Below are 26,317 nucleotides of genomic sequence, written 5' to 3'. Positions count from 1 at the left end.
TGAAGCCAGGAGCCTCTTCTGGGTCTCCCACGTGGGTGCAGGTTCCCAAACCTTTGGGAACATCCTCAACTGCTTTCCCAGGCCACAGGCAGGGAGCTGGAAGGGAAGCGGGGCTGCCGGGATTAGAACCGGAGCGCATATGGGATCCTGGGTGTGCAAGGCGAGGACCTTTAACCACTTGCGCCACCGCGCCGGGCCCTACAATGACTTTTTAAAACAGATAATATCTCTGAGGCTAATACTTGTGAGGCCAGCATGTGGCATTTCATACTAAACCTCTCATTGCAGTTCAAGCAACCTATATTAGCTTTGACATCCTATATCAGCATTCTGATCCAGCTCCCTGCATATAACCTGGAGAAACTTCAAAGAATGATGAGGTCATCTGGCCCCTGCATCTACATGGGAGACCCAGAAGAAGCTTCTGGAACTCTGCTTTGGTTAAATCTGCTCTGGCCATTGCAGCCTTGTATAGAATGAACCAGTAAATGGGAGAGTTTCCTCTATATCTCAACTTCTATCGCTGAAAAATCTGCCTTTCAAATAATAAATATATCTTTAAAAATAAACATATTTGCTATTCTGAAGAAATAGTGAGATTGTATGGAAGTCCATTTTTCTCAATATCACCACAAGAGGAAAAGGAAAAAAAGAATTATATACACATTCCTGAAACTGGCCAAGGAACTCAAAATTCTAGGAATATTTTTCCATATTCTAAAGGTATAGATCGTTTAAAATGAGCATTTCTAAATATTGTTCAAGAAAATAATTAAAACAGAATTACAGGCACATTTTCTCAATTTTACTAAAAAAAGAAAGATGCTGCTTTACAAAAAAAAAAACAAAAAAACAAAAACGAGTATAAGAAAAGACTTTCAGTCAATATACAATGCAGTGGAGAAACTCAACATTTTACCATTCCCATCAGTCAGAATTCAGATGAAATCACTCTCTTGCTAAACTTATGAAGATATAATATAAATATACTTGCAATCACTTCCAATATATATAAGCATTTTAGGTAAAGAATTAACACATATGCATAGAGATTGATGGATGGATAGACAGATAGTACATGCTAATAGCAATGTGTTAATGAAAGGAATCCAAGAAAGCTAACACAATGGAGAGGCATGCTATGGCCATAGACTGACAGAGTCACAACTCTAAGGACACAGACTCTAACACAGTTCATCTGCACTTTGCTGCAGACAAATGAACTATCCTAAATTTGTATTTGTATGGAAAGACAAGAGAACATGAACAGCTAAGCCACTCCTGAAAAATGAAGTGGGAGAATTCACACTACATGGTAAGGCTTATTATAGAGCTGCCATAACCAAGACACTGCTATTATTGGAGGATTAGACAGAGCGATCAATACAATAGAACAGATGATGAAACCTGGACCCACACAATCACTCCTGATTTTCACAGGTGATAAATCAGTTCAAAGAAGTGAGTGAGTGAAGGAATGTTGAAGCAATTGGGTAGCACATAGTCCAAAAATTAACACTAGCCTAAACCTCAAACCTGACATAAATACTAAGTCAAAATAGAGTATATGCATAAATTATAAAACACAGAAGTGCTAGGCAAAGAATTTTCAGACGTGATATTAAAAGCACAATGAACAAAAGCATGTAGAAGACTGTCAATCACTTGGTTGTGAGTTCATGCTTGTATCCCAGGGCCCTAATGAAGGTAAAATGAGAACTAGTTGTTTGTTATTTATGGACAGTACCAATAACACTGATAAAAAGAACATTGTCTACTACAGGGTTAGGAAACACTCCAATGGCAGCATGATGGACTTGGGAAAATTCAAGACACACATTGTGAGACTAGATGGGAACAAAAAGTAGAGAATATGAAACTTGGATGGGGAGCAGGTAGAACCCAACACCAACTAAACTTTAACAAAAACAGTTTAATTTTTTTCAATTTTAATATTATTTCATTCAACTTTGAAAAAAATTAACTTTAGGAAAAATGAACAAATTGATCTCCTCTGAATGAATACTAAAAAAATCTTAGAAGGAATCTGTTAAAAGTAAGGGATAAGATACATGTTGTCACTCTAACAAAAGAGTAAAAGTGAGTTTTTTCTAATGGAAGAGTTCTGATCTGTTTGTGTTGCTAAGTATACAAATCTACACATCTGTCCATGTGGTCAACTACATGCACACACACAGAGGGAGAGAGAGAAAGAGAGGTGAAACATAAAACATGAATACAGTTTGTTGTCTACCTGCTACTGGAGAAATTCACTAATTTTGTAGTTTCACACAGTGTCACCCAGAAAAACAAAATGAAACACTCATGATTCTTCCCTGATCATTTTGTGAATATCTAATATTTAAGAACAAAAGCTTAACAATCAATACTTAATAACAATTAATACTTAAACTTGAAAAATATCCCAATACCTACCCGCCGGTTTGTGAAGACAGAGTAACATTCCTTCACAAGCACTGTTTTTATCATCTCTGGATCAGTGATGACCAGCACAGGCTGCCGACCCTCAAACAATCTATTACGGGAAAACAGAAATGATTAAACATGACCGGCCTGATGCAGCAGGCACAGCCAAGCCCAGGAACCACACTTTGATCCTGAGATTATGTTTGATAAAGCCGTTTTGTACAACACAAAGCAACACCTTTTCTTGGTTAAGTTAGAGTAAGATATACAGCAAGATTCCAACCACAGAAGACACTCCTGTATTAAAAAAAAAAAATAAGGTAAAGCAAGTAAAGAAAATGCATTTGAAAATGAAATAGTTTTTCTAAGAAGCCTTTCCCTGTTCCAGTTTCTTGGGGAGTGCTTTCTATGTTTTCCTTTAACAGTTCTGATAGTTTCTGCATGTAGATTTCTGTCCTTGAACCGTTTAGAGCTGATTTTTATATTATATGACAGGTGTGGGTTTTGTTTCTTAATTCTACATGCTGCTATCCAGTTGTCCCAACAGCATTTGTTGAATAGAACAGGCTTTTTTGCTGGATTGTTTTCAGTTTTCTTGTTAGAATTTAGTTGGCTATACATTTAAAAGCTCCCTTCTTGTGTTTCTATCCCATTCTATTGATCTTCTCTATATCTGTACCTGAGTGTTTTGATGACCACTGCTCTGTAGTAGGTCTTGAGGTCTGGAATTATAATTCCCCAAGAGTGAATTTTATCCTTCAGGAAAGCCTTGGGTATTAGGGGTCTCTTGTGTTTCCACATGAACTTTTGTATCATCATTTCCATTTCTGAGAAGGTTGTGTTGGAATTCAAATTGGGATTGTGTTGAATCTGTATATTACTTTTGATCATATGTTCATTTTGATGATGTTGAACTTGCCATTCATTTAAACATGGTAAGTTTCTCCATTTCTCAATGTTTTATTTTTAATCTTTAATAGTTTTCATCTTAGAGATCTTCCACATATTTGATTTGATTACTTCCTAGGTATTTAAGATTTCTGCTATCTTAAAGTGAACAATACTTAGAATTTCTCAGCCATACAACCATTTGTATACACCAGCACCACATATTTGTCTTCATTTATTTTATATCCTGCTACCCTGCCAAAATCTCTTCTGAGATCCAGTAGTGTCTCAACTGTGTTTTGGTTCTCCTATGTATCGAAACATGTTATCTGCAAATACAGATCCTTTCAGTTCCTCATTCAATTTGGGATCCTTTAATTCCTTTTTCCTGCCTAACAGCTCTGGCAAGGATTTCCAATACTATATTGAAGAGTAATGGTGACACTGGATATCCATGTCTAGTTCCAGATTTTAGAGGAAAGGCTTTCACTCTTTCTCCATTTAATATTATGCTGGCATTGGGTTTTTGGTAAATTGCTTTGGTTGCGTTGTAGAATATTCCTTGTATGCCTGTCTTGCTTATGGTTTTCAGCAGGAAATGGTGTTGAATTTAATCGAATGCCTTCTCTGCATCTATTGAGATGATCATGTGGTATTTATTTATTTATTTATTTATTTATTTTTTATTTGTTGATGTGATGTATCTCATTTAGTGGATTGTGAATGTTGAACCATCCCTGCATAACTGGGGTGAACCCCACCTGGTCTGGGTGAATGATGTGCCTGATGTGATGTTGCTTCCTTTTGGCTACTATTTTGTTGAGGATCTTTGCAAATATGTTCATCAAGGATATCTGTCTGTTGTTCTCTTTTTGGCTGTGGTATTAAGGTAATACTGGCTTCATAGAAAGAGTTTGGAAGGATTGTCTCTCTTTCTATTGTTTGGCAAAGCCTTGGAGGATTGGGGTAATTTCTCTTGAAAAGTTTGGTAGAATTCAGCAATGAAGCCATCTGGTCCAGGACTTTTCTTGGTTGGAATGGCTTTAACTGCTGATTCAATCTCAGTTCATCTTATAGATCTATTCAGGTTGTTGATCGCTTCTTGATTTAGTTCTGGTGGATTTTATGTGTCCAAAAATCTATCCATCTCTTCTAGATATTCTGATTTGTTCACATATATTTTTTTGTATTTGTTCCTGAAGATTTTTTGTAATTCCAAGGTATCTGTTGTTATATCTCCTTTCTCATCTTTGATGCTATTGATGTGTATTTTCTTCCTCCTTTTGGGGATTTGTTGAGCTAGTAGGGAGTCGATTTTGTTGATTTTCCCAAAGAACCAGCTCTTTGATTTATTGTTCTTATGTATAGTTCTTTTGGTTTCTATCTGAGTAATTTCCTTCCTCATTTTGATTATTTCCTTTTTTCCCTACATTCTTGAAATTGCTTTCCTGTTGCTTTTTTAAATTGTTCAATTGTAGGGTTACCTCATTTATTTGGGTCTTTCTAGTTTCTTAACATAAGCATTGCTGGAGATGAACTTTCCTCTTGACACTGCCTTCTTTGTGTTCCATAGTCTTGAGATATTGTGTTGACGCCTTCATTTGTTTCAAACAATTCTTTAATTTCACATTTGATTTCCTCTCTAACCCTTTGCTCATTTGGTGACATATTATTCAGTCTCCATGTGTTTACAGGTCTTCCTTGGTATTTTGACACTTTGGTTTCTACCTTCACACCATGATGATATGGGAAGATGCATGGCATAATTTTGACTTTTAAAAATTTCCTGAGGCTTGTTTTGTGGCCTGTAACATGGTCAGTTCTGGAGAAGGTTCCATATCGTGATAACAAATAGTATATTCTCTGTCAGTAGGATGAAAGGTTCAGTACATATCAACTAAATCCATTTGTTCTAGAGTTTGGGTGAGTTCTGTTGTTGTTTTATTGATTTTCATTCTTGTTAATCTGTCTATTGATGTTAATGAGGTATTTAGATCACTTTCAGTTTCCTCTGATCTTCGTTGGTGAGATGTATCTCCTGTAAGCAATAGATAGATGTGTGTGTGTGTGTGTGTGTGTGTGTGTGTGTGTGTGTGTGTGTGTGGTTTTAATACAATCCTACAATTTGTGGTGTTTAATTGATGAGTTTAGGAAATTTAGTTCAATATTACTATTCATAAGTGGACGCTTGGGTATTCTTTGATTTAATCTGCTTCTAGGCTTTTGTTGGGATGTTCCCTACATTTGTCTTTGGTTTTGGTAGCTGTTATTCCTTTGTTCTTCCACTTGGACATCTTTGAGTATCAATTGTAAAGGTGGTTTGACAAAGGAAAAATCTTGGAGTTTCTCTTTACTGTGGAAGAACTTTACTTCAGTTTCAAATACAAAGAAGAACTTTTATAGGATAGGTTATTTTGTGTAAGAATGGTTTTCTTTTAGAATCTGGGAAATGTCACTCTGTTCTCTTGTGGCCTATAGTGTTTCCTCTGAGAGGTCAGCTGTCAGTTTGATTGGGATTCCTCTATAGGCCCCTTGGAATTTTTTCCTTTGCATATTGAAGGATTTTGCTTTTATTTGACTGAGGAGAGCTTAATTATCACGTGTCCCAGTGATGTTCACTTTTGATTAACACTCTTGGGAGTTCTATTAACCTCCTGTATCTTGTTTTCCAATTCTTTCTCAAGATTAGGGATGTTTTCATTCATTAATTCATTGGCTACACCTTTAATTGCAGCTTCTCATTCTGCACCTTCTGGTAGTCCCATAAGTCTTTTATTGGGCCTCTTAATAGTATCTTTGATTTCTTCAATATTTCTTTTAGTTTGACCTAGCTCTATTTCCAGATTTTTGTTTGTTCTCCCATGCTGATAGGAAATATCTTCTAGTTCTGAAATTCTTCTGCTTCATCTATTCTATTTTTGAAACTCTCTACTGTATTTTTAATTTGCTCCAATGTTTTTTATTTCTGATATATCAGCTTTCATTTGATTAATTGCTGCTATTTCATATGTAATATATTCCTTAAACTCCTTGAACTCCTGCATGTGCTTCACATTGCTATTCAAAAATTGTATAATCAGTTTTTTGAATTCTGTGTATTCCATTTAATCCTTTCTTAACTCTGAGGGAGGGCAGATCTTTTTCTCCTTTGCTGAATAGTCTTCACTAACTTTCATCTTGCCTCTGTCTCTTCTTTTGCCTTTCGACCTTGCTACTCTGGTTGACAAATTATTCTCCTTAGTGCTAATTTGAATTACATGGCAGCCAGAAGAATCTAGCTGTGACTGCTGCTGGGTCCCTGTCTGTTGCTGGGGTCTGAATCTCTGCTCACCAGCCACTATTGTGCTCTCTGTTCTCTGCAACACTACTCTACCTTCACTGCCACTTCTGTCTGTACTGAGGGTCTCTATGAACCCCCACTGTCAACTGCCAGATTACTTTCTTTTCCTGTAATCTCTCCTTGCACTTCATGATAGAGTTGAAAAAACAGACCACTGAATTACCAATGCGTGGTTGACAGAAAGAAAGCAAATACCTAATTTGCATGATGGCTTAATTATATTAAAGAGAACATATGGAATTTGTCCTTTTGTGATTGAGTTATTTCATTAAGGATGATGCTCTCTAGTTGGGGCCGTCTAGTTGCTAATTGTTTAACTTCATTCTTTTTAATGGCTGAATAGTATTCCATGGAGTCAATGTATCACCGTTTCTTTAACCCCTCCTCCTTGAATGAGAATCTTCATTGTTTCCATGTCTTTGCTACTGTAGCTTGTGCTGCTGTAAATATAGGATTACAGCTCCCTTTCTCATGCAGGTTTCTTTAACTTTGTGTATATTCTTAGGAGTCGGATATCTGGGTCATATGGCAGATTTATTTGCAATTCTCTAAGCACCCTCCATACTGATTTTCATAGAGGTTGTACTAGCCTATATTCCCAACAGCAGTGAAGGCAGGTACCTTTCTCCCCAAATCCTTTCCTGTGCCAGCAGGTATTGCTAGTAGATTTCTGAATGTAGGCCCATCTGACTGGAGTTAGGTGGTACCTCGATGTGGTTTTCATTTATATGTACCTTGACAGCTAAGGAATCTGAAGATCTTTTCATATGTCTGATAGCATTGCATCTCATCTTTTGAAAAAATGTCTGTTTATTTCCTTTGCATATCATGTTGCTGTTGTTCTTAGGATTCTAGGGAGAGGGCCAACCTTTGCCAGCTTGAACTATCTGGCCCTTATTAGCAAATCTATGCACAGAACTACTTAATCAACACTAGCACATACTACCTCTAAAATATGAGTACTAAGGAGAATGAAAGCACCCACCAACCACAAGGTGGCAGCAACCAACAATGACCTGACTGGCTGGCTGGCTGCTTGGCAAATTTAAGATTGAGTGAAAGGAGATCCAGTGCTTCATGTTCTCCCAATAACTCACAATAGTTTTGTAGGCCTCAGAAACCACTGGACCAGCTATATGGGTTTGATGAGACAAGATTTGAAATTTAAAAAAAAATATAGGAAGAGGCAAAGTCTTTTCCAACTTGCTCATATATTCCAAGCACATCAGTTATACCACTTTCTCTGCTGAATGAATGCTGGACATGGACAAGGATGCCCTATATTTAACCCTAATAAACACATATATACACATACATTATATACATATATAGTGTATATACAACATATTTACTTGTACCTTCCAGTCCTTCTTTCTTTTCTCAAGAATTCTATTCACTCATTCATCATTAATCTATTAAAGGTATATTTTACACAGAGAGAAGGAATGCAAGAAAAGGAAAGTTTCCCATCCTCTAGTTTACTTCCCAAATTGCCACAATGGCCATGATTAAGTTGAAACAAACATTGGACCAAGAGCTTCTTCCAAGTTTTTAATATAGGGCCAGGGCCCAAGTTCTTGAGTCATTCTGCATTGTTTTATAAGCAGTCAGCAGAGTGCTGTATCACAAGTGGAGCAGCTAGACACAAGCTACTAGACAGGGCTCTTAGATAAGGTTGTCCAAAAAGGTTGTATGAAAAACAGTGAGTAGTTCACCAGAGAAAGGAAGCTTTGCTAATACTCACCCCCACATATTTCCGTATTTTTTATAACATTTCATCTCAAAATCCCACACACCCTGAAAGGGAAATGAAATCAAATGTGATTATTATTGTAAAACCAGTAAACTTGATCTCCAGTTGAAGCAAACTAAGTAAAATAAAATTGCTACAAGCTTAATATGTCATGATTTAATTATCCAGAAACTCCAATTCAGAGAGGCCACGGAAAAAAAAAAAAAGATAGATGATATTTGACGTGGAGAATTCAAAGGCATTCTATAGTTTTCCCTTAATACTTTGGAAACCCTGTTCCTAAACCTTTTCTACAGATACTATGTAATCCTTATCATTGTGAAGAAATGTCCTGGGCCTCTGTGGTGTAAAAGTATTTCAAAGACCAGCAAGTATTTTTCTCCATGCACACATGAGGAAACTGAGACTTGGGGAAAACTGTGAGGTTCCCCAACATCAATCCAGTCATGTCTCCAGATCTCATGAACTTTCAAGACTTCTGACAGATTTAAGATACTAAAGACAACAGCCAATTTCTTCTGTACTCGCAGATTTATGTCACTAGTGAGTATGTTCCGGATAGAGAAAGTGCATTGGTGAAATAATGCATGTGAACTCACCTTCCAATTTGAGAGCACAATATGGGAAGAGTAACAGATAGTAGTTCTACTCACAGCACTAGTATATTATAATAATGGCACAGGGTCAAGTATTCCAGCATAGTAGCTAAGACCTGTCTCTCCTATATTTGAGTGTCTGTGCCCCATGTCTGTCCCTGCCATCTCACTTTAAATTCACACTGATACATATCGTAGGCCACAGCAGTGATGGCTCAGCTAACAGGGTACCTCTGTTCTACTTGGAAGGCCTGGATTCAGTTGAACTTCTAAGCTTCTGATCAAGAGTAGTCATGGATATTGTGATCCACACATCCATCAGAAAGCCGGTAAATTTGAACCTACTGCCCTGAGAATTTCATCTCATAAAACTCAACAGTCTATACAAATACATGAAGAAAAGGCAGCTGGGGTTCATGCAGTGGGTGTGGATGACACGAAGGTGTGAAGAGGACAGCTTCCCTGCTTGTCAGGACCCAAGGAGCTTCCAGATGTTTGGCAGAGCCAAGTGGATTTCTCTCTGACCAACTTGACATAGTCTCAACACCTTTTTGCATGGAAACTCAAGCACCCCACTGAGTATTCTGTAATCTATTGAGGCATTGTTTGACCTCTTGAAATGGCTTTTGCTACCAACGTGAGCTTGAGAGTTAACGTTATTGATAATGCCTTTGTGAGTGGGCCTTTACCTGTGCACAGGGGTACAATTAAAACCCATCCCATTTCTGGACACCTTATTGTGTACCTACCCATTGCCCTGAGATCGGGCCCAGACATACAGCATGCCTTCAGGGAAATTTCTTAATAAGAATTTTACAAAGTAATGTAAGTGTTGAGAGTGAGAGCTGAAACTGCTATGGCAATAAATATAGTAATTGTCATCTCAAAGAATAGCCTGTCTTTCTGATTTTTGTAGCACAGAAAATGTGACTGTTTCAGCCACTTTTATAATTTTTACCTATGAAATTAAGGATGCTTTTATTAAAGGAAATACTTTTAATTATTGTTTCATTGTTTATGGGGTTGTGAGTGTATAGTTGTAGGGGGATTTAACATTTGAAACTTTTGTTTTAGATTTTAAATATTTTTTTTCCTTGTAACCTATTTTCCCAATAAATAATGGGTAAATTGTAGAAATAGAAATGTGGTAGGAATGCACTGCTGATTAGTAGGTGCCTTGGCCTTGGAGACCAGGCTGTTGCTCCATGGCTACTGTTGAAGAATGAATAATGGCTTGCTTTGAAGAATATGAATACAGTATTTTGCAGAATTATATTTAAGGGCACCTGCTAAGCCCTGAAGTACAGACAGAATGACCAAATGTCTGTACATGCCCCCTAGTCTTGAAGTAAAATATAGAACAATTAGTTGCTTGTGTAGAAGCCTGTGAGGTTTCTGAGTAATTAAAAAGGACAGCTTTTTCGTGGGTTGTTGTGAGAACGCACAAATAACAGTGTCTGTGTCTTTATTGCCAAATCCACGCACCCTTCCTGAGATCCAAACTTTTCTGGAGTTGGACTCCAGCAAAAGGCAGCAGTTCAAATGACACTCACCTTGCGGTAGCACATGATATTTCCCAGAAAAGGCAGAGGTGTTGGCCCAGGAATGCCCAGCTTCTTAAAATGGCCATGTGTAGAGGTGCCATATCTGTAAAGTCAAGGAGAGTTTACATAGAAGGGACACATGCTCAGATATCAGAATAAGAGCTGACACTGTGTGTGGATTCATCTGAGAATGTACCAGGCTGAGCTGGCTTGCTGCATCAGCTGAACGGTGCCAGCATTAGTTGTGAATCATATTAGGCTGGATGGTAGTACACCAGGGAAGGCACAGGATTCAGTGCTGTGAGCATCCTTGGTTTGGGAACTATGAACACTCCCATGCTGGGCTGTATCTTTCACCTTCGTGTACAAGAACCAGGTCTATGTGTGGCAGTGGGGCATTCTGACCTAAACCACAGCACCCATATGTCTTCATGAGAGCCAGATGGGATGTTTACTGAGTAGGGCTAGCCTGCAGCAAAAGATGGCAAAAAACAGGACTGTGGGCAGTTCATGTGGGGGTCTTGGAGGTTGCCTTATTTAGTCTGCATAACCCACTGGTTTGCATATATTAGGGCTGGATCACAGCACCATCAACTCACACAAGGGATAGGGTAAAATTGGAACTAACCAAACAGTATGGTGGGTGTGTTGGCTACTGCATGTGACATAGCACACCTGCACTGGAAAATAAACACAAGGGTCAAGAATGAGGTAATCAAAATGAGGTTTCTCAGGGGACTCCCAGGAAACTGCCAGATTCAGACATTGACCTCAAGGAAAATCACAGGATGCATGGTTCATCTTTGAAGCACATGTTTTGGACTGTGCTACCCCAGTTACTGATGTCTCTGTGGAGGAGAACATGTCCAGATGCACACCAGGGTCATGACAGCAAGTTCATCTAGGCCAGCAGGGGATATCAACTGACTCACCAGAAGATGAAAAGCAGAACAGATTGGACAATTTTGGCCAAGCATTGAAGCATGTTCTTAGGTTTGTGGATGCAATAGGTGGATTTGGTCCACCAACAGACCTTGGAAACGTTTTTATCATTACTTGAGTAATGAACTCAAAAATTTCTCAGAAGTATCAAAACTACTGAAGTAACTCCCTTGAGTCATTCTTCCACAATTGTGGGTCTCTAAGTCATCATCAAAGGACTGATCCCCATCCCGGGGTCTCAGGTAGTCTGACATCAAGGAATAGCATCTGCTGCCCACTCCACTGCAGACTAGGGCAAAAACAAAGAAATCTGAAGCATAGGTCACACACACACATTCTCTCATGCCTCAAACTCTCACCCTAATCAGAATCAGAACTGGTATGCACACGGATTCCTCTCAATGATGAACAATATTAAAAGGAAAATAAAAAATTAAGAAGAAAATATAAAGTGGATTTGATGGTGCTCTGGTTTCTTGAGGCTCCTTGAAGAGGAACATTAGAGGGAAAATAAATCTCTATGTTACTCCTAACTTGTTAAATTCACAGAAACTGTGAGGAATAAGGGAAAGATAGTTGCAGATGGCTGCCAGGTCTGTTCTTCTCTGAAAATCACCATTTCACCTAGTGCAAGGCTGAGCAGTCAATTCACAGGAGACAGGTGGCGGTAGGGGAGTTCCAGGGCTGAAGCACAGAGGGATAGAAAAACTGAATCTGAGCCTCTGCAGACGTCTGGGGCACTGGGCTGCTCTGTGTCAGTGATGCGTGGACAATGGAAAGAAAAAATCAAGAGCCAACCACATGCACAGAGCAGGATTTCCCTCACTCCTGCAGTGCAGATGCAGACTCAGAAGGTAAAGCCACTGCAGATCAGTGCAAGTCAACCTCTTCTGCCCTCAGAATCTCTGGAGTGTAGGCCTTTGGTGAGGATCCCACTGTACTTGGAATCCATGTGTTTATAACCTATCTCAACTGAATTCTAACTACACAGTATATGTCAAACTGAGAATCAACCAGCATATCTTCTATGAAACAGGTGCTATTAACACTTCATGCAGGAAGAGATTGGGAACTGGGTCGATGAGATAGGTCAGTAGTCTCACTGAAATCTGCAATTACCTTTCTATTGGTATCACCAAGTACATGGACAACTTCCCCTCTAACCATCAGAGAAGATGAATGAAAGGCAAGCCTCATTACCATTCCAGATGCAAGACTACAGGGGAAATCAGATGGACAGCTACTCACAGATACAGGAGCACCAGGCTGATAGACACGAGAACCCAGTTTTCTAAGGAAAAGTCCGGCATCAGGTCCATTGTCACTCTCTGCTGCAGCTCTCTCCTCTAAGTGTTCTCTGCAGCTGTGTGTACTGCTCTTTGCTGGGCTATGAGCTGCCCTGACCAATAAGCTGTGATCCAGTCAAGGTGACTGAAATATTTACGTGCTGGGGAATGAGGTGTAACTGGAACTGCAATGATTAACTTATGCCCTGCCCGCAATCTGGGACTTTCTCCAACCTGACATTTGTCAAGAAATCTTAGACATGCCTCAGTCTTCTCGGTTAAGTCCATATTCTGTGCCAGATCAATTCTAAAAACAAAAACAAATCCTCAATTAACTATGACAACAAATCTCACCACCTACCTTCTTCTCGACATCTGTCCACATTGAAATAATTTGAAATCCACACAATCAACTCACACCAAGACACGTTACTAGACTACAATGACACCCTGCCCATAGAAGGCTATTTGTCCTTCAAACACCAAATACATAAAAACTCACCAGGTAGCATCACCCTTCATTAAAATCCTGGAGCACACAAAACACTCTCTTCCAAGTATCATCAGGGTCAAGTGATCCTAGACGTGTCTGAGGATGCTACTTCACCATCTTCAGTCTCTCGCATCCTGGGTCCATGCTGGGTGCTGAGGCAGGTAAAGGCACTTGGCTCGGGAGCCATGAGCAGAACCCTGATTGTTTTGAAACCTCCATCCATCTCAGCCCCCAAGTTGTGGGCCTCACTCATTGTTAGGCTTCCCTAAAGGAAGTCATTGGAGACTGCTGCCCTCCAGCCTTGACCTCCAAGGGGTCATGCCAATGGTATTGTGCTGAACCACACATTTTTAACACTTAAAAATTTTCCTCATGTTTTCTCTTTTCTGTCAACCAGTGGTAGTAGGCATTGGTGTGGAAGATTTTCTGGGCTGAGGCTTCAGCAGCTCCTCCAGCTCCATCATGTTCACAGAAGAACATTTCAGGAATCCATTGAGTGTTCCTGAGGGAGCAGAGCATTGGAAAGACATTCTTGATGACCAGATTCATCTACGATAGTTTTGAGAAAACCTATCAGGCAAAAACTGGTGTTGATTTTGTAGTCAAAAATAATGTGTTTGGAGAATTGAGCAATCAGACTACAGTGTGATATAATGTGGGTTAGGAACGTTTCTGTAGCCTCATTCTCAGTTGCATCCACAGTTCTGCTGCAGCCATAATGGATTGTGATGTTGCAAATGTCAGTTGCTTCCGGCACACTACAAATGGATTGATGATGTCAGAACAGCAAGAAGAATTGGTGTTATCATCATGCTATTAGGAAATAAAACATATCTTGTTGACGAAAGACAAGTGTCTACTGAGGGGGGAGAGAGGAAAGCCAAAGAGCTGAATGTCATGTTTATTGAAACTAGTGAAAAAGCAAAATAAACATAATGCTGCTCTTCTGACGTGTGGCAGCAGGTTTGCCTGGAATGGAAAGCACCCAGGATAGAAGCAGAGAAGACTTGATTGATATAAAACTGGAAAAGCCTCAGGAAATGCTGTTCCTGCTAATACCGGCCACTCCTTCACGCTGCTACTCGAGGAACCCACTGCTTTGCCCACATCCTCTCATTGACTGCAATGTGAATATTGGCTTGACCCTTTCCCCTTCAGTAATAACATGTAACAACTCATCATTGGTGCCTGTCTCATGTACACAAGTACAAAAAAAGTACAAAGAAATTACAAAAAAAAATCACTGTCTTCATTATTTGTACTTTACACATAATCAAATGTTTAGGCACATTCCCGTGATACTTGTAATAGTTAGATACAGTTTTATAACATTTTTCCTGTTTTAACGTTATGATAATGTACTACAAAATGATGGAAATTTCAGCATCAGTATCAGTGTGGTTTGATTAAGAAACGGTGAGCTCGGGCTCAGCGCAATAGTGTAGAGGTTAAGGTCCTTGCCTTGAACGCGCCAGGTTAAATAAAAAATAAATAAGATAAAGATAATAAATAAATAAATAAATGAATGAATAAATAAATAAATAAATAAATAAGAGAAAGTAAAAAAAAATATTATTCCACATTAAAGAAAAGCTAAATGGTAGGGGGAATGTTTAGGATCCCCTTGATGGAACACAATCCACTGGAGAGCGTATTTTGAAATGGGGGTGAACCAGACCAGGCAGATCTACAACACCTGTGCATCTCATGTGATCTAGAACAGGAGTAAGCCAGGTTAAACTGATTGTTCCTGCTGGTGTGAGCACAGATTAGAGATAGTTGGTTGGCCTTTGTGGCAGCATCAACTGGCAGAGTGTGGCACTTGGGGCTAATTCTGTCAAGTTAAACTGCAGGACCACCTGGAGAGTGCATGATCCTGGAGTGGGAGTGGTCCAGTAGGGAAATAGTGGGCACCTCCCTCTCAGATTACCACTTCCTCTGGAAAGCATGAAACCAGGCCTGAAGCAGGAATGGCTAGGCAGAACAGCATTTGCCAACATGTTTGCGTTGGTTAGGTTGAACTAGGCTTTAATGCCCATTGACCTATATGAAAGCTGAATGGGATGCGAGACAAACTGAACAAGACTGTGGTACATACTGTGGTACATACAGGAACCAGGGCATGGGACAAGCATGATGGGGGTTATTGGGAGTTGCCCGACTAGGCTGCAGCTCCTATTTGTTTTATGTGAGAGAGTGTGAAGTGGGAAGAATCAGGCTTGACAGCAACACTCATTGGTTCTTATGGAAGACATGGCTGGAAAAAGAACTGGCAGAGTAATGGCAACCACCAGCATATGCACAAGCTGATTGGGGTGACGGACTGTGCTGGACCGTGTACTGGCAAGCACACACAAGAAGCAGTTCTGGGATCATCTCAGACAAATTTTCTCTGGGGAAACCTCCAACTGAACTACTGATCTCAGAAGCCCAACCATGAAGAGCCTATGTCAGCCAGTGGATTCTGAAGATTTCATCATGCTTGGAATGGTGAGATTGGCAGCAATTTAGAACTGTTGAACTATCAAAAGTGCTTGAGCAGGACCCTCGGAGCATGCCCCACGTTGAGGACCTGGGATGGGTTGGAGGCTGCGTGGGGCTTCTAATTTTGGCTCTCCACTTACCCCAGATACATAAAAAAAAAAAAAAAGAAAAAAGGAAAGAAAATAGTGTTGATATGGAAAAAATGACCTTACCTACTTTGCTATAGCCCTTGATTCTTTGTGCCCTAATCAACCTTGTAAAGATTATCAAAATAAAATATTTTTTTTAAAAAATAAAAATAAAGGAAAGCTTTCTGGATGTAGGTTTAGGTCTTTTATCCATGTAGATTGGATCTTGGTGTATGGTGATAGATGTGGGTCTATCTTTTTGTTTCTACAGTCTATTAGCCAGTTGTCCCAACAACATTTACTGAAGAGGCCTTCCCACTTGCTTGAGTTGTCATTGGTCTTTTTGTCAAAAATTAATTGGCTGTATTTGTGTGGGTTCCCTTTTGGTGCTTCTATTCTATTCCATTGATCTTCCTTTCTGTCTTTGTGCCAGTACCAGGCTGTTTTGATAACCACTGCTCTATAGTATGTCCAGAGGTCCGGGATTGTGATTCCCCCTGCTAACTTCTTATTTTTCAGGATGGTTCTAGCTATTCGTGGTTTTTTGTGTTTCCAGATGAACTTTTGAATCATTGTATCCAGTTCCGTGAAGAATGTTTTGGGCAATTTGATTGGAATTGCATTGAAAATGTATATTGCTTGTGGTAGTATAGACATTTTAATGATATTGATTTTGCCTATCCAGGAGCATGGGATGTTATTCCATCTTTTAAGGTTTTGTTCAATTTCCTTTTTAAATAGTTTGTAGTTTTCTTCGAATAGGTCTCCTACGCTTTTGGTTAGATTTATTCCCAAATACTTCATACTTCTCTCTGCTAAACCTTCAAACTCTTGCAAGAAAATGCTGGAAATACCCTGCAAGACCTAGGAGTAGGTTCCGACTTTCTAAGAAGGACAGCAAAAGCAATAGCAGTTGAGAACAGAATAAACAAATGGGACCTCTTCAAACTAAGAAGCTTCTGTACAGCAAGGGAAACAATCAACAAAGTAAAAAAGCAACCCACAGAGTGGGAGAAGATCTTTGCACACGATATAGGCGATAGGGGGCTAATTTCCAGGATATACAAAGAACTTCAAAACAACCAAAAACCAAAACAAACAAGCCACTCAAGAAATGGGCACGGGAAATGGGCAAACATTTCACAAAGGAACAAGTCCAAATGGCAAACAAACATATGAAAAAATGTTCCAGCTCCCTAGCAATAAGGGAAATCCAAATTAAAACATCGATGAGGTACCACCTAACACCAGCAAGATTGGTCCACATAAAGAAGAACACCAACGACGCTTGCTGGCGAGGATGCGGGGAAAAGGGAACCCTACTCCAATGCTGGTGGAGCTGCAAATTGGTACAGCCTTTATGGAAATCAGTCTGGAGAACACTCAAACAACTCAAAATCTGCATATCATATGACCCAGCAATAGCACTCCTAGGAATATATCCAAAACACCTGTTTTACGACAAACCAACATGCATCCCTCTGTTCATAGCAGCACAATCAGTAATTGCAAAAACATGGAAGCAACTGAAATGCCCATCAGCAGAAGATTGGATAAGAAAGCTTTGGTTCATCTACTCCATGGAATACTACTCAGCTATTAAAAAAAACAAAATGCAGTTCTTTGTGGCTAAATGGGCCCAACTGGAAACTATAATGCTAAGGGAAATGAGCAAATCCCAATAGGTTAGATACCACATGTTTGCCTTGATTTAACTTGTAATTTTTGTTTGGTTGTTTGTTATTTTTTGAACCTGTCATTGATACTGTCTCAACCCATATGTTTCGAAGAATGGAACTTGCATTATTTTTAACATATTGTTTACCCAATACTATGTCAATTAATTCCATAATGTTGTATATTGATACTGAGGCCTTGTTGGGGCTTTTAACTGACCGGATCTTTACTCTGTTAGACCTATCTTCAGACCATAGAAGGTCTCCCCAAGAGGCCACTGAACTTATCTGGACAATAAGACGCTGAACTTTATGCTAGGCATGTGTTTGCAAGCAATGAATCTCAACTGAACTTGAACTATGGTTATGCAACAAGGTGGAGGAATCCACATGGGGAGAGGGGTATGGGAATGGCGGGGAGAACCCCCAGCGCCTATAAAACTGTACTACATGATACAATGTAAGCAACAATAAAAAAAAAAAGAAGAAGAAGCTGAGAAACACATTTGGAGTGGCCCAATAATATTTTCACTACTAAAATCATATCTTAATATGATGCAATTTTTTTCAACCAGATAAATGTGTTTGCTAACCACACACACAAAAAAGGAGATGGTCACAAAAAAAAAATAAATAAATAAAGGAAAGCTAAAACAATGTGCCTTTCCAAACCTGCCTTACAAATGATACTTAAAGATCTTCTCTTGACATAGAAAAGGAATACCACCCACTAAAACCAAAGACAAATGTGAAGAACATAGCAGTAAAATAACAACAGAAGACTATATCAATGAACAACCCATTGCTAAAGTGACAGAAACAAACACCCATCCATTCATATTAATAATCAATGTAAATGGCTTAAGCCCATCAATCAGATGTCATAGAGCAGTGGAGAAAATATACAAAACAAATCTGGGCCTGGCGTGGTAGCATAATGGCTTAATTCCACACTTTGAATGCACCAGGAACATATATGGGCACGGGTTCTAAACCTGGCAGACCCGCCTCCCATCCATCTCCCAGCTTGTGGCCTGGGAAAGCAGTCAAAGATGACCCAAAACCTTGGGAGCATGCATAAGTGTGGGAGACCAGATGAAGCTCTGAGCTCCTGGCTTTGGATTTGCTCCAGTGGTTGCAGTCCCTTTGGGAATGAAACTATACCACATGGACTTTGATGTTTAGGTCTGTATTTTCATTTCTTCACACTATTGTTTTTCCTCACCTCATATTATCTTCACTGATTCATAGGTCATACAGTAACATCATTTCTTCATCATGGTTCTTCATTTTCTTTATCTTTTCTTCAGTGACACATTAGTCATTCAATAGCATGTTATTTAACTTCATGGCATTGTAAATTTTTATTTCTTCTGTTGTGGATTTTGTTTTGTGACTTTTCATTTAAGGGGATTTATAATAACTATTGGAGACTATCATATCTAGGTGTGAGGGTACAATTCAATTTGTATCTCTACTTTCAGATTAAAGATGAACTACCAATGAAACTGCTAAATATATTTAATCAACAGGATGCAAGACTATCATTGTCAATGTCTGCAATGATGGGTTTATGAATGCTTATTAAGAACTATATAATTATAAGCAAATAGGGAACTCAGCTGGGGAGGGACACTTGGTGAAGAGCTAAGGGAAATCCCAGAGCCTATGGAACCGTTTCATAAAATGAAAATAAGTATAATAATAATAATAAATGGAAAAATTGAAAAAATATGGGCCTTGCCATTTCTGTATATTTTCCAAAACATCTGTCTTTTCCCTTCTTTGATTTATTGAGCCTTTTGATTCATTGTGTGGTGGTAGCATTGCTGGGAGTTTAAATTTGTGAAATTACAAGAACCAATAAAACCTGACAGGGACATGGTGAAAGCACAGAGTATGGCTACGAGTTTTGCCAGGTGATCATGGGCTTTCTCAGACTATAGGGTCATCTATTCTATCTTGTAGAAACCTAAAAGAGAGGTCCACAGCATGTGATGAAGCCAGCCTTGCCACACCAATTATTTACCCTTCTTGAGCCCCAGCTGCCTATCTGGAAATGGGACCTTCAATATTATATCTTTCCCTCCCAGGGCACTGCACATTAGGGCAGACCATTACCTGTGACCTACAGTGAGCTTGGGACCTTGATCAGCCAATCTGGCTCATGCTGAGCCAGAGGATCTGAGAACAGAGGATCTGCCCAGTACCTGATCCTCACCTGTCTCAGCAAAACAGTTCATCCTAGCTGGAAAAAAAATAAAGTTCCATTAATGGCTAAACAAGGATGACAGTTTTAAGGTAACCTCCAATTTCACAATGTGTTCTCTCTAAATTGAGTAGAGGACTCAAGAATTCAAGTTTTAATTTTAAAACCAAATGAAATGCTGAAGTTTGCTGAAATTAGACTATTGACAGTATTCCTGATCACCTGACTTAAACAGCCCTAGTTATCATGTTGATGCTTTTCTCAGCAGTGGGAGCACAGGTTCCCAGACAGAGAACAACATATCCTGTTTATTCCCTCCAAGGTGGTTAACATCCATCCTGCTCTAGTACTCCTCATAAAAATGAAGCATACTAGAAACAAGAAGTCAGTCTATTCTTGTTAGAAGTTCACATGATTTTCTTAAAGGAGAAAAAAGACTCTACCAAAGCCTATTGGTAAAGTTGAAGGATAAACAATCAACACCAAAAAGTCAATAGCGTTTGATTTCCTAAAATATTCAATGGCTGAAAAAGAACTTGTAAGCCCTAGGCACAATAGATACAAAAATGTCAATATCCTTTTTTTTTCCTTTTTTTTTTATTTTGACAATCCTTACATATTTAATTGGGGTAAAAAAGTTCAAGGCCTAAAGGGGGATATAGAGGAAGAAGCCCCACCCAGTTTCTCACCCACCCTAAGTCCCGGATGTGGGGCATGCTCTGAGATACTCGATCAAGTGGTTCCAATAGTTCACTGTTCATGGGTCACTGCCAGTCTCGCCACTCCAAGCACGATGTGGTCATTGAAGAGTCCATTGATTGACATAGTCCCTTCTAGAGTCTCCATTTGCCCAGTTTTTTGCTGCCAACAGATAGCTGAGGTTGTTGCTTGACTTGTACTTTCTTTCCTTGGTTAGGACTCGAAGTCCGGTGTCTCAACTGGGGAGATCCTCAAAGAAATTTGAGGTATTCCCAGTCCAGATTCCTGCGTGTTCTAGTAAGCATAGGGCCCGGCACAGTCCATTGCCCTGATCAGCTGGTGGTTGCAGTTGCTGGGTCGGTTCTGTCTCCACCCGTGTCCTCTTGTAGTCCGGCACTGGCTGCCCAAGGCCGGGGTCTCTGTCCCTGCCTTTTGGCGGGGACTGTGGCCAAGACCCCTGCCGGGTTCCGTCCAACCAGGGCGCCCCCGACAAGTGCCCCCAACAAGTGCCACCTTGATGGGGGGTTAAGCCTGCCCCTTGTGCTGAGACTGAAACCCACCTGAACCTGTTCTGCTGCCAGCTTTTGGCTGGTGGGGGCAGGGGAGAGCTAGGAATCTACCCCCAGCTCCCAGTCATCTCCATTGGGTACTCACCCATGAGGGAGGCTTTAGGTGCTCCAGGGCCAGGCGAAGGCTGGGGTCTCTGTCCCCACCTTGTGGTGGGGACTGTGGCCGAGACCCCAGCGGGGTTTCAAAAAATGTCAATATCTTAAAAAACATTTAAGATGGATTTGAGAGATCTCTATGATGAAAATTACATAATGCTTTTAACAAACGAAAATGCCTTTTGAATAAAAATAACATAGTAAATACTTTTTAAAAACAAAAATGACAAAACATTAAATGAAAGACACAAAAGTGGAAAAATCCCGTGTTTATGGACTTTTAAAAGTAATGTCATCAAAATGTCCTTATAAAACCAAAACAAAATTTTCATATTCAATACAATCCCAGTCAAAATAGATACAACTTTCTTCTCAGATCTGGATAAAATGATGCTGAATTCTTATGCAGATGAATCAACGCAGAGGAAAATCAAGCCACCTATTCACCTGCAGTGCCAGCACCCCGTATGAGCACCAGTTTATGTCTCAGCTGCTCTACCTTCACTTCAGAGATCACAAGATCTGTGATAGCAGTGGAGAATGGCTTAAGCCTTTGGGCCCTTGAACTCACATTGGAAACCACAATAGGCTGCTAGCTCCTGGCTTCAGTCCCAGGTGCGAGAGCCATCCTGGGAGTGAAGCAACAGATGGAATATATCTCTCTTTGTCTCTGCTTCTCTGTTTCTGCACATAAAATAAATACATCTTTTAAAAACTTTCATAATTAAGTAATCATTCCCTAGCAAGCACTAGGTCTATATATGTGCATAGTATATGATGGCTGTTCCATTACCAATCCAGCACCCTGCTTACGGAAGGGGAAGCAGAAGAGGTGACCCAAAGCTTTGGGACCCTGCAACCATAGGAAGACCCATAAGAAGCTCTTGCAAACCAACTTCAAACTGGCTCAGCTCTTGCTGTTGTGACCATTCAGGAGTGAAACAGAACATGAAAAACCTGTCTCCCTGTCTCTCCTTCTCTCTGTAAATCTACTTTTCAAATATTAAAAATAAATCTTTAAAAAACATGGGTTCAGGCACAAACATAGACATTGAATGAAAGAACAGAATATATATACTAGAAAGAGACCTGCACATCAGGTCAATTACTTACAAATTACTATGTATTACATATATCTCCTGTCTTCTTGTGGGGCTGTCTTACTCTCTTCAGTCATTTGAATAATAAACAATAACCTCAACTTAAAACATGAAATTGAAGATGTTCAGGCTTTAATAAAACTTATTCAAGTTGAGAATATGAACTGGATTTCCCAGGAACAAGAGGGATTAACATGATCAAAAATTACACTTTCCAAAGAAAATGCCCTGTGAAAGCTAGCTGAAATATTATACCCACTCCATACCATGTGCAGGACGTTAATCAATGAGACCCAAAAGGTTTTTAAATTTTCCATGTGAATTCATTTGTATCTTACATAATCCTGGAAATTACACTGTAGGTGTTCTTGAACAAAAATTGCACTTTTCTATAGAAGGTCTCCCCAAGAGGCCACTGAACTTATCTGGACAATAAGACGCTGAACTTTATGCTAGGCATGTGTTTGCAAGCAATGAATCTCAACTGAACTTGAACTATGGTTATGCAACAAGGTGGAGGAATCCACCATGGGGGGAGGGTTATGGGAGGGGTGGGGGGAATCCCCAGCACCTATAAAACTGTACTACATAATACAATGTAAGCAACAATAAAAAAAAAAAAATATTGAAAGAATAAACATTTTTACATGTCAAAAAAAAAAAATTGCACTTTTCAAGGTAAATTCAACACCAAATACTCAATTTGATCTTTACTGAGAATTTCTCATTAACTGCAATGATTATTTATTATTGGTATATCTGTAGAAAATTCAGTGCTTTTTGTGTGATATTAAGTCTTACAACACAGGTCAGCTTCAATTTTAGTAATTATTTTTATGATTTATTTAATTTATTTGATAAGCAGTGTAATAGAATCAAATCTTCCTTTTGCCTATTCATTTCCCAAATGTTCATGACAGCTGGTGTTGAGCCAGGTCAAAGCTGGAAGTCAGGAAGTCCATATGGGTTCCCCAAATGGGTGAGAGATGCTCAAGCTCTTGGATCTTCACCATTGCTTTCCCAGTTACGTTACCAGGGAGCTGCATTGTAATAGAGGAGCTGGGAGTCCAACCCATGTCTAAACATGGAATGCCAATATCACAGGTAGGAGCTCACACTACTGTGAAACAACAATGGCCCTCATTCACTTATTTAAATGGCTCAGTTATGAGATAGTTCTCCTTTGGGTCCAGCTCCATTCCTGAAGCCAAAACAGCTATTGCAACATTTGGGAACTGAACCAGCAGGTGATTATAAATGAACATGATGTTGACTTCTCTGAAATCCACAAGTTTAAACTGTAAATAAAACTAGATCACTGGAGTTCTTCACAAGTTAAGGTTACTTATTTCAAACTGGCATAATGCATATATATATAAAACACATATATATTATATGTAGATATGTATAACAAATATTTATATAGATGGATAGATACCCTGGTGTTTGCAATTATTTTATTTGGACATTTAAATCTATTTTGTGAAATAAAATTGGGCTACAAAGACAGCGACAAGGCAGAGGGAAGTGAACAGAGCCATAGCCAGCACCATGAGCCTCCTGACAAGACCAGAGTAAGACCATGCCCGAGGGGCTGTAGAAGTGGCAGGAGTAGCAATTCAATGTGCACTCCACTTGGTGCTCACACAATGGTCAAGAACAGTATGCAGGTGCTCATCAACTGCCATGAGAAGAAGATCCTGGGGTGTTCAACTGCAGGGCTAAGGTGAAAGCAGCCCTAGAAACTGCGGGGGTTATCTGAACCAGGTTGGACAGAACGCTTGGGACTGTGGCCATGGACACTGTTGCCACATGGAGAGTGAGACCTGAGCTTTTTGGGGGTAGGAGAAATTTCTCTCCCCAGGGTGAGTACTCCATGGCAGAATCTCGGGAATGGGATTAGACTCTGGCCCGCTCTTTCCGCACAACCTTATGGCAGGAGGAAACTAGGGGGTAGGTGTTCAGATGCAAGGTTTGGGTGAAAGCAGTCTTCAGCAGTGTGGCAACGGTGGGGGATATCTGAGCCAGGTCAGACACAATGCTTGGGACTCTGGCCATGGACACCATTGCCACACAGTGAGCGGGTCCTGCGCTTTGGACAGCCAATGCACCAAGTGATGCCAGTCTCTGCCTTCTGGCCACCTGGTGGAAAGCTCTAGGGTTTTTGGGTATGTAATTACTACCTAGAGACATCCATGCATAGGTACAATGTGAGTATAGGTGAGGGATGAATCCTGTATGATTTCCAATGATGGGATCACTGAACTTGCTGGCAAGCTTGGGGACAGAGACATGGTGGTTAGGAGGGGAGAGATCATTTGATCTGTCTAGGTCAGACTAATTAATCAGCCCACATGAGAGTCCTGAGATGGGCAGTTAGCATACAGCACCACTGACTTCATCAGCCCACATGAGAGTCCTGAGATGGGCAGTTAGCATACAACACCACTGACTTCCACACACCGGTCAACATGAAAGCTATGGCTGAGGGTTTGTCTGGCAATGCTAGATTCCAGTACCTGACTGAGTGTTGGAACAGGGGATGGGTCACATTAGGAAGGGTCATGACATCAATCAGCATGTGAGAGAACAAGTTCTAGGGGTAAATTATTTGGGGGATAACTGGGCCCATCCCTGAGGAAATACAAGCCCTGCTGGGGGCATCACTCTTCACCAAAATCCTCTAACGCACTATGTACTCTCACCTCAAGTTATCATCAATCCCACACTCACATTTGGATCACTGCCCTCCTGCCTTCCAGTATCACTGTAAATCCACCTGTGTTTTCATTACCACATCAAAAGCATCTACAATACATGCCCTGGGTCTTAGTCTCAGTTATGCCCCTAGTGTCTAGCACAGTGTGTTGCAACAGGTTGGTTGACCCTTTATATCCTATCTCAGTGACCCTGTGGAGAACATTACATCTTCCTGGATTATTACCACAGCGAGAGGAGCTATCAGGGCCTCAGTCCCCATGCCTGAACATTGTGGGTGTTCCACCAGGATTCTGCTGCCACAAAGTTCCTGAAGAGTGGAATAGATGGAACCATGGCTGCCTTGAGCTATATCAGTTCAGGCTGTGTGGTGCGCACTCAGAATCCTGCAATAGACTGATTAGATTTCACTCACATTGGTTCCCTGTAGAGGGAAGATTAGGTGTCTCAAGAATGGGTGTGACAAAAAAATATGTATATATGCGAGCAGGCCAAATGTCCACATGCACCTCAACCACCTTGGCCATCAAGGTTGTGGCAGATGTCAGCTTAGTAGAACAGACAACACAAAGATCTATTTTTTAAAAGTTTTTTATAGATTATAATGCATTATCTTATTGCATTGGATACATGCTGTCAGAGATTGCAATAATATTACAACATATAGGTACTATTTTCCAGATTAACAACTTTTCATTTCAAATTAAGGCAAACATGTGGTATTTAAACTTTTGGAATTGGTTCATTTCTCTTAGCATAAACAGATCTTTAAAAAATACAACTCAGAACTACTTTTGGACAAAAGAGATAGAAGAACATACAATTCAACTTCATAGTCAGGTGAGGGTTTTTTGATGGATGGGAAATCTTCTATGTCAATCTGATATTGAAGCTGCCTATAAGGACTGGTAGAAGGCATAGCGTGTATTTCTATCCTACTTAAACTGCTGCAATGCTATGGAGAAAAAAAGGATAAGCATGCCTTTATCATTACTGCTCATGTTCTACTATGTCCTAAATGTGTCTCCTGTTAGAAAACTCCTAGGCCTATCCACAGCACTGTGTGGCTCACCAAGTATCTCAGACATTTCTAATCAATCCTCATTGAAACCCTAGGAGATAAGCAAGAGTGAGACTGTGCTAGCTCTGACTTTTCCTGAAAGCCATGCAGTTGAGTCATTGTTCATCGGTTAGCAAGGCTATAAGGAGATTCTGGCTGTGTGGCAAAGCCTGGAAGAAATGTCTCTAACCACCTCATTGCTGTGTAAGCCCATTGTATGGACCCTTGATCACCTCTCTGATGTTTCATAGAATTCTCCTGGCAGAAGTTTTGTTTTTCTGCAAAAGTTAAATGATTTTTGTAATTGGT

The 26,317-nt window shown here is 40.0% G+C and overlaps 1 protein-coding gene and 1 pseudogene across 3 annotated transcripts in view; one reads left to right on the top strand and one right to left on the bottom strand.

The window, feature by feature from the left end:
* The window catches only part of LOC121171442 (cytochrome P450 3A6-like), a 44,414-nt gene extending 31,605 nt beyond the window's left edge, over positions 1–12,809 (bottom strand). For 2 of the 3 annotated variants that reach the window (XM_041003144.1, XM_041003143.1), the window contains exons 1-4: positions 12,739–12,809; positions 10,558–10,651; positions 8,400–8,452; positions 2,437–2,536 (exon numbers count right to left, since the gene is read on the bottom strand). In XM_041003144.1, the coding sequence (XP_040859078.1) occupies positions 2,437–2,536; positions 8,400–8,452; positions 10,558–10,651; positions 12,739–12,809 (318 nt within the window). Of the gene's footprint in view, positions 1–2,436; positions 2,537–8,399; positions 8,453–10,551; positions 10,652–12,738 lie in introns of all 3 variants that reach the window. The other variant, XM_041003142.1, reaches the window with a different exon arrangement.
* A 602-nt stretch (positions 12,810–13,411) lies between these two features.
* LOC121171458 lies at positions 13,412–25,348 on the top strand (annotated as a pseudogene).
* Positions 25,349–26,317: the final 969 nt, after the last annotated feature.

The sequence above is a fragment of the Ochotona curzoniae genome, unplaced genomic scaffold, assembly GCF_017591425.1.
Source record: "Ochotona curzoniae isolate NIBS_2020 unplaced genomic scaffold, NIBS_Ocur_1.0 scaffold_2656, whole genome shotgun sequence".
NCBI classification, from domain to species: domain Eukaryota; kingdom Metazoa; phylum Chordata; class Mammalia; order Lagomorpha; family Ochotonidae; genus Ochotona; species Ochotona curzoniae.
This window is presented reverse-complemented; position numbering and strand designations above follow the sequence as displayed.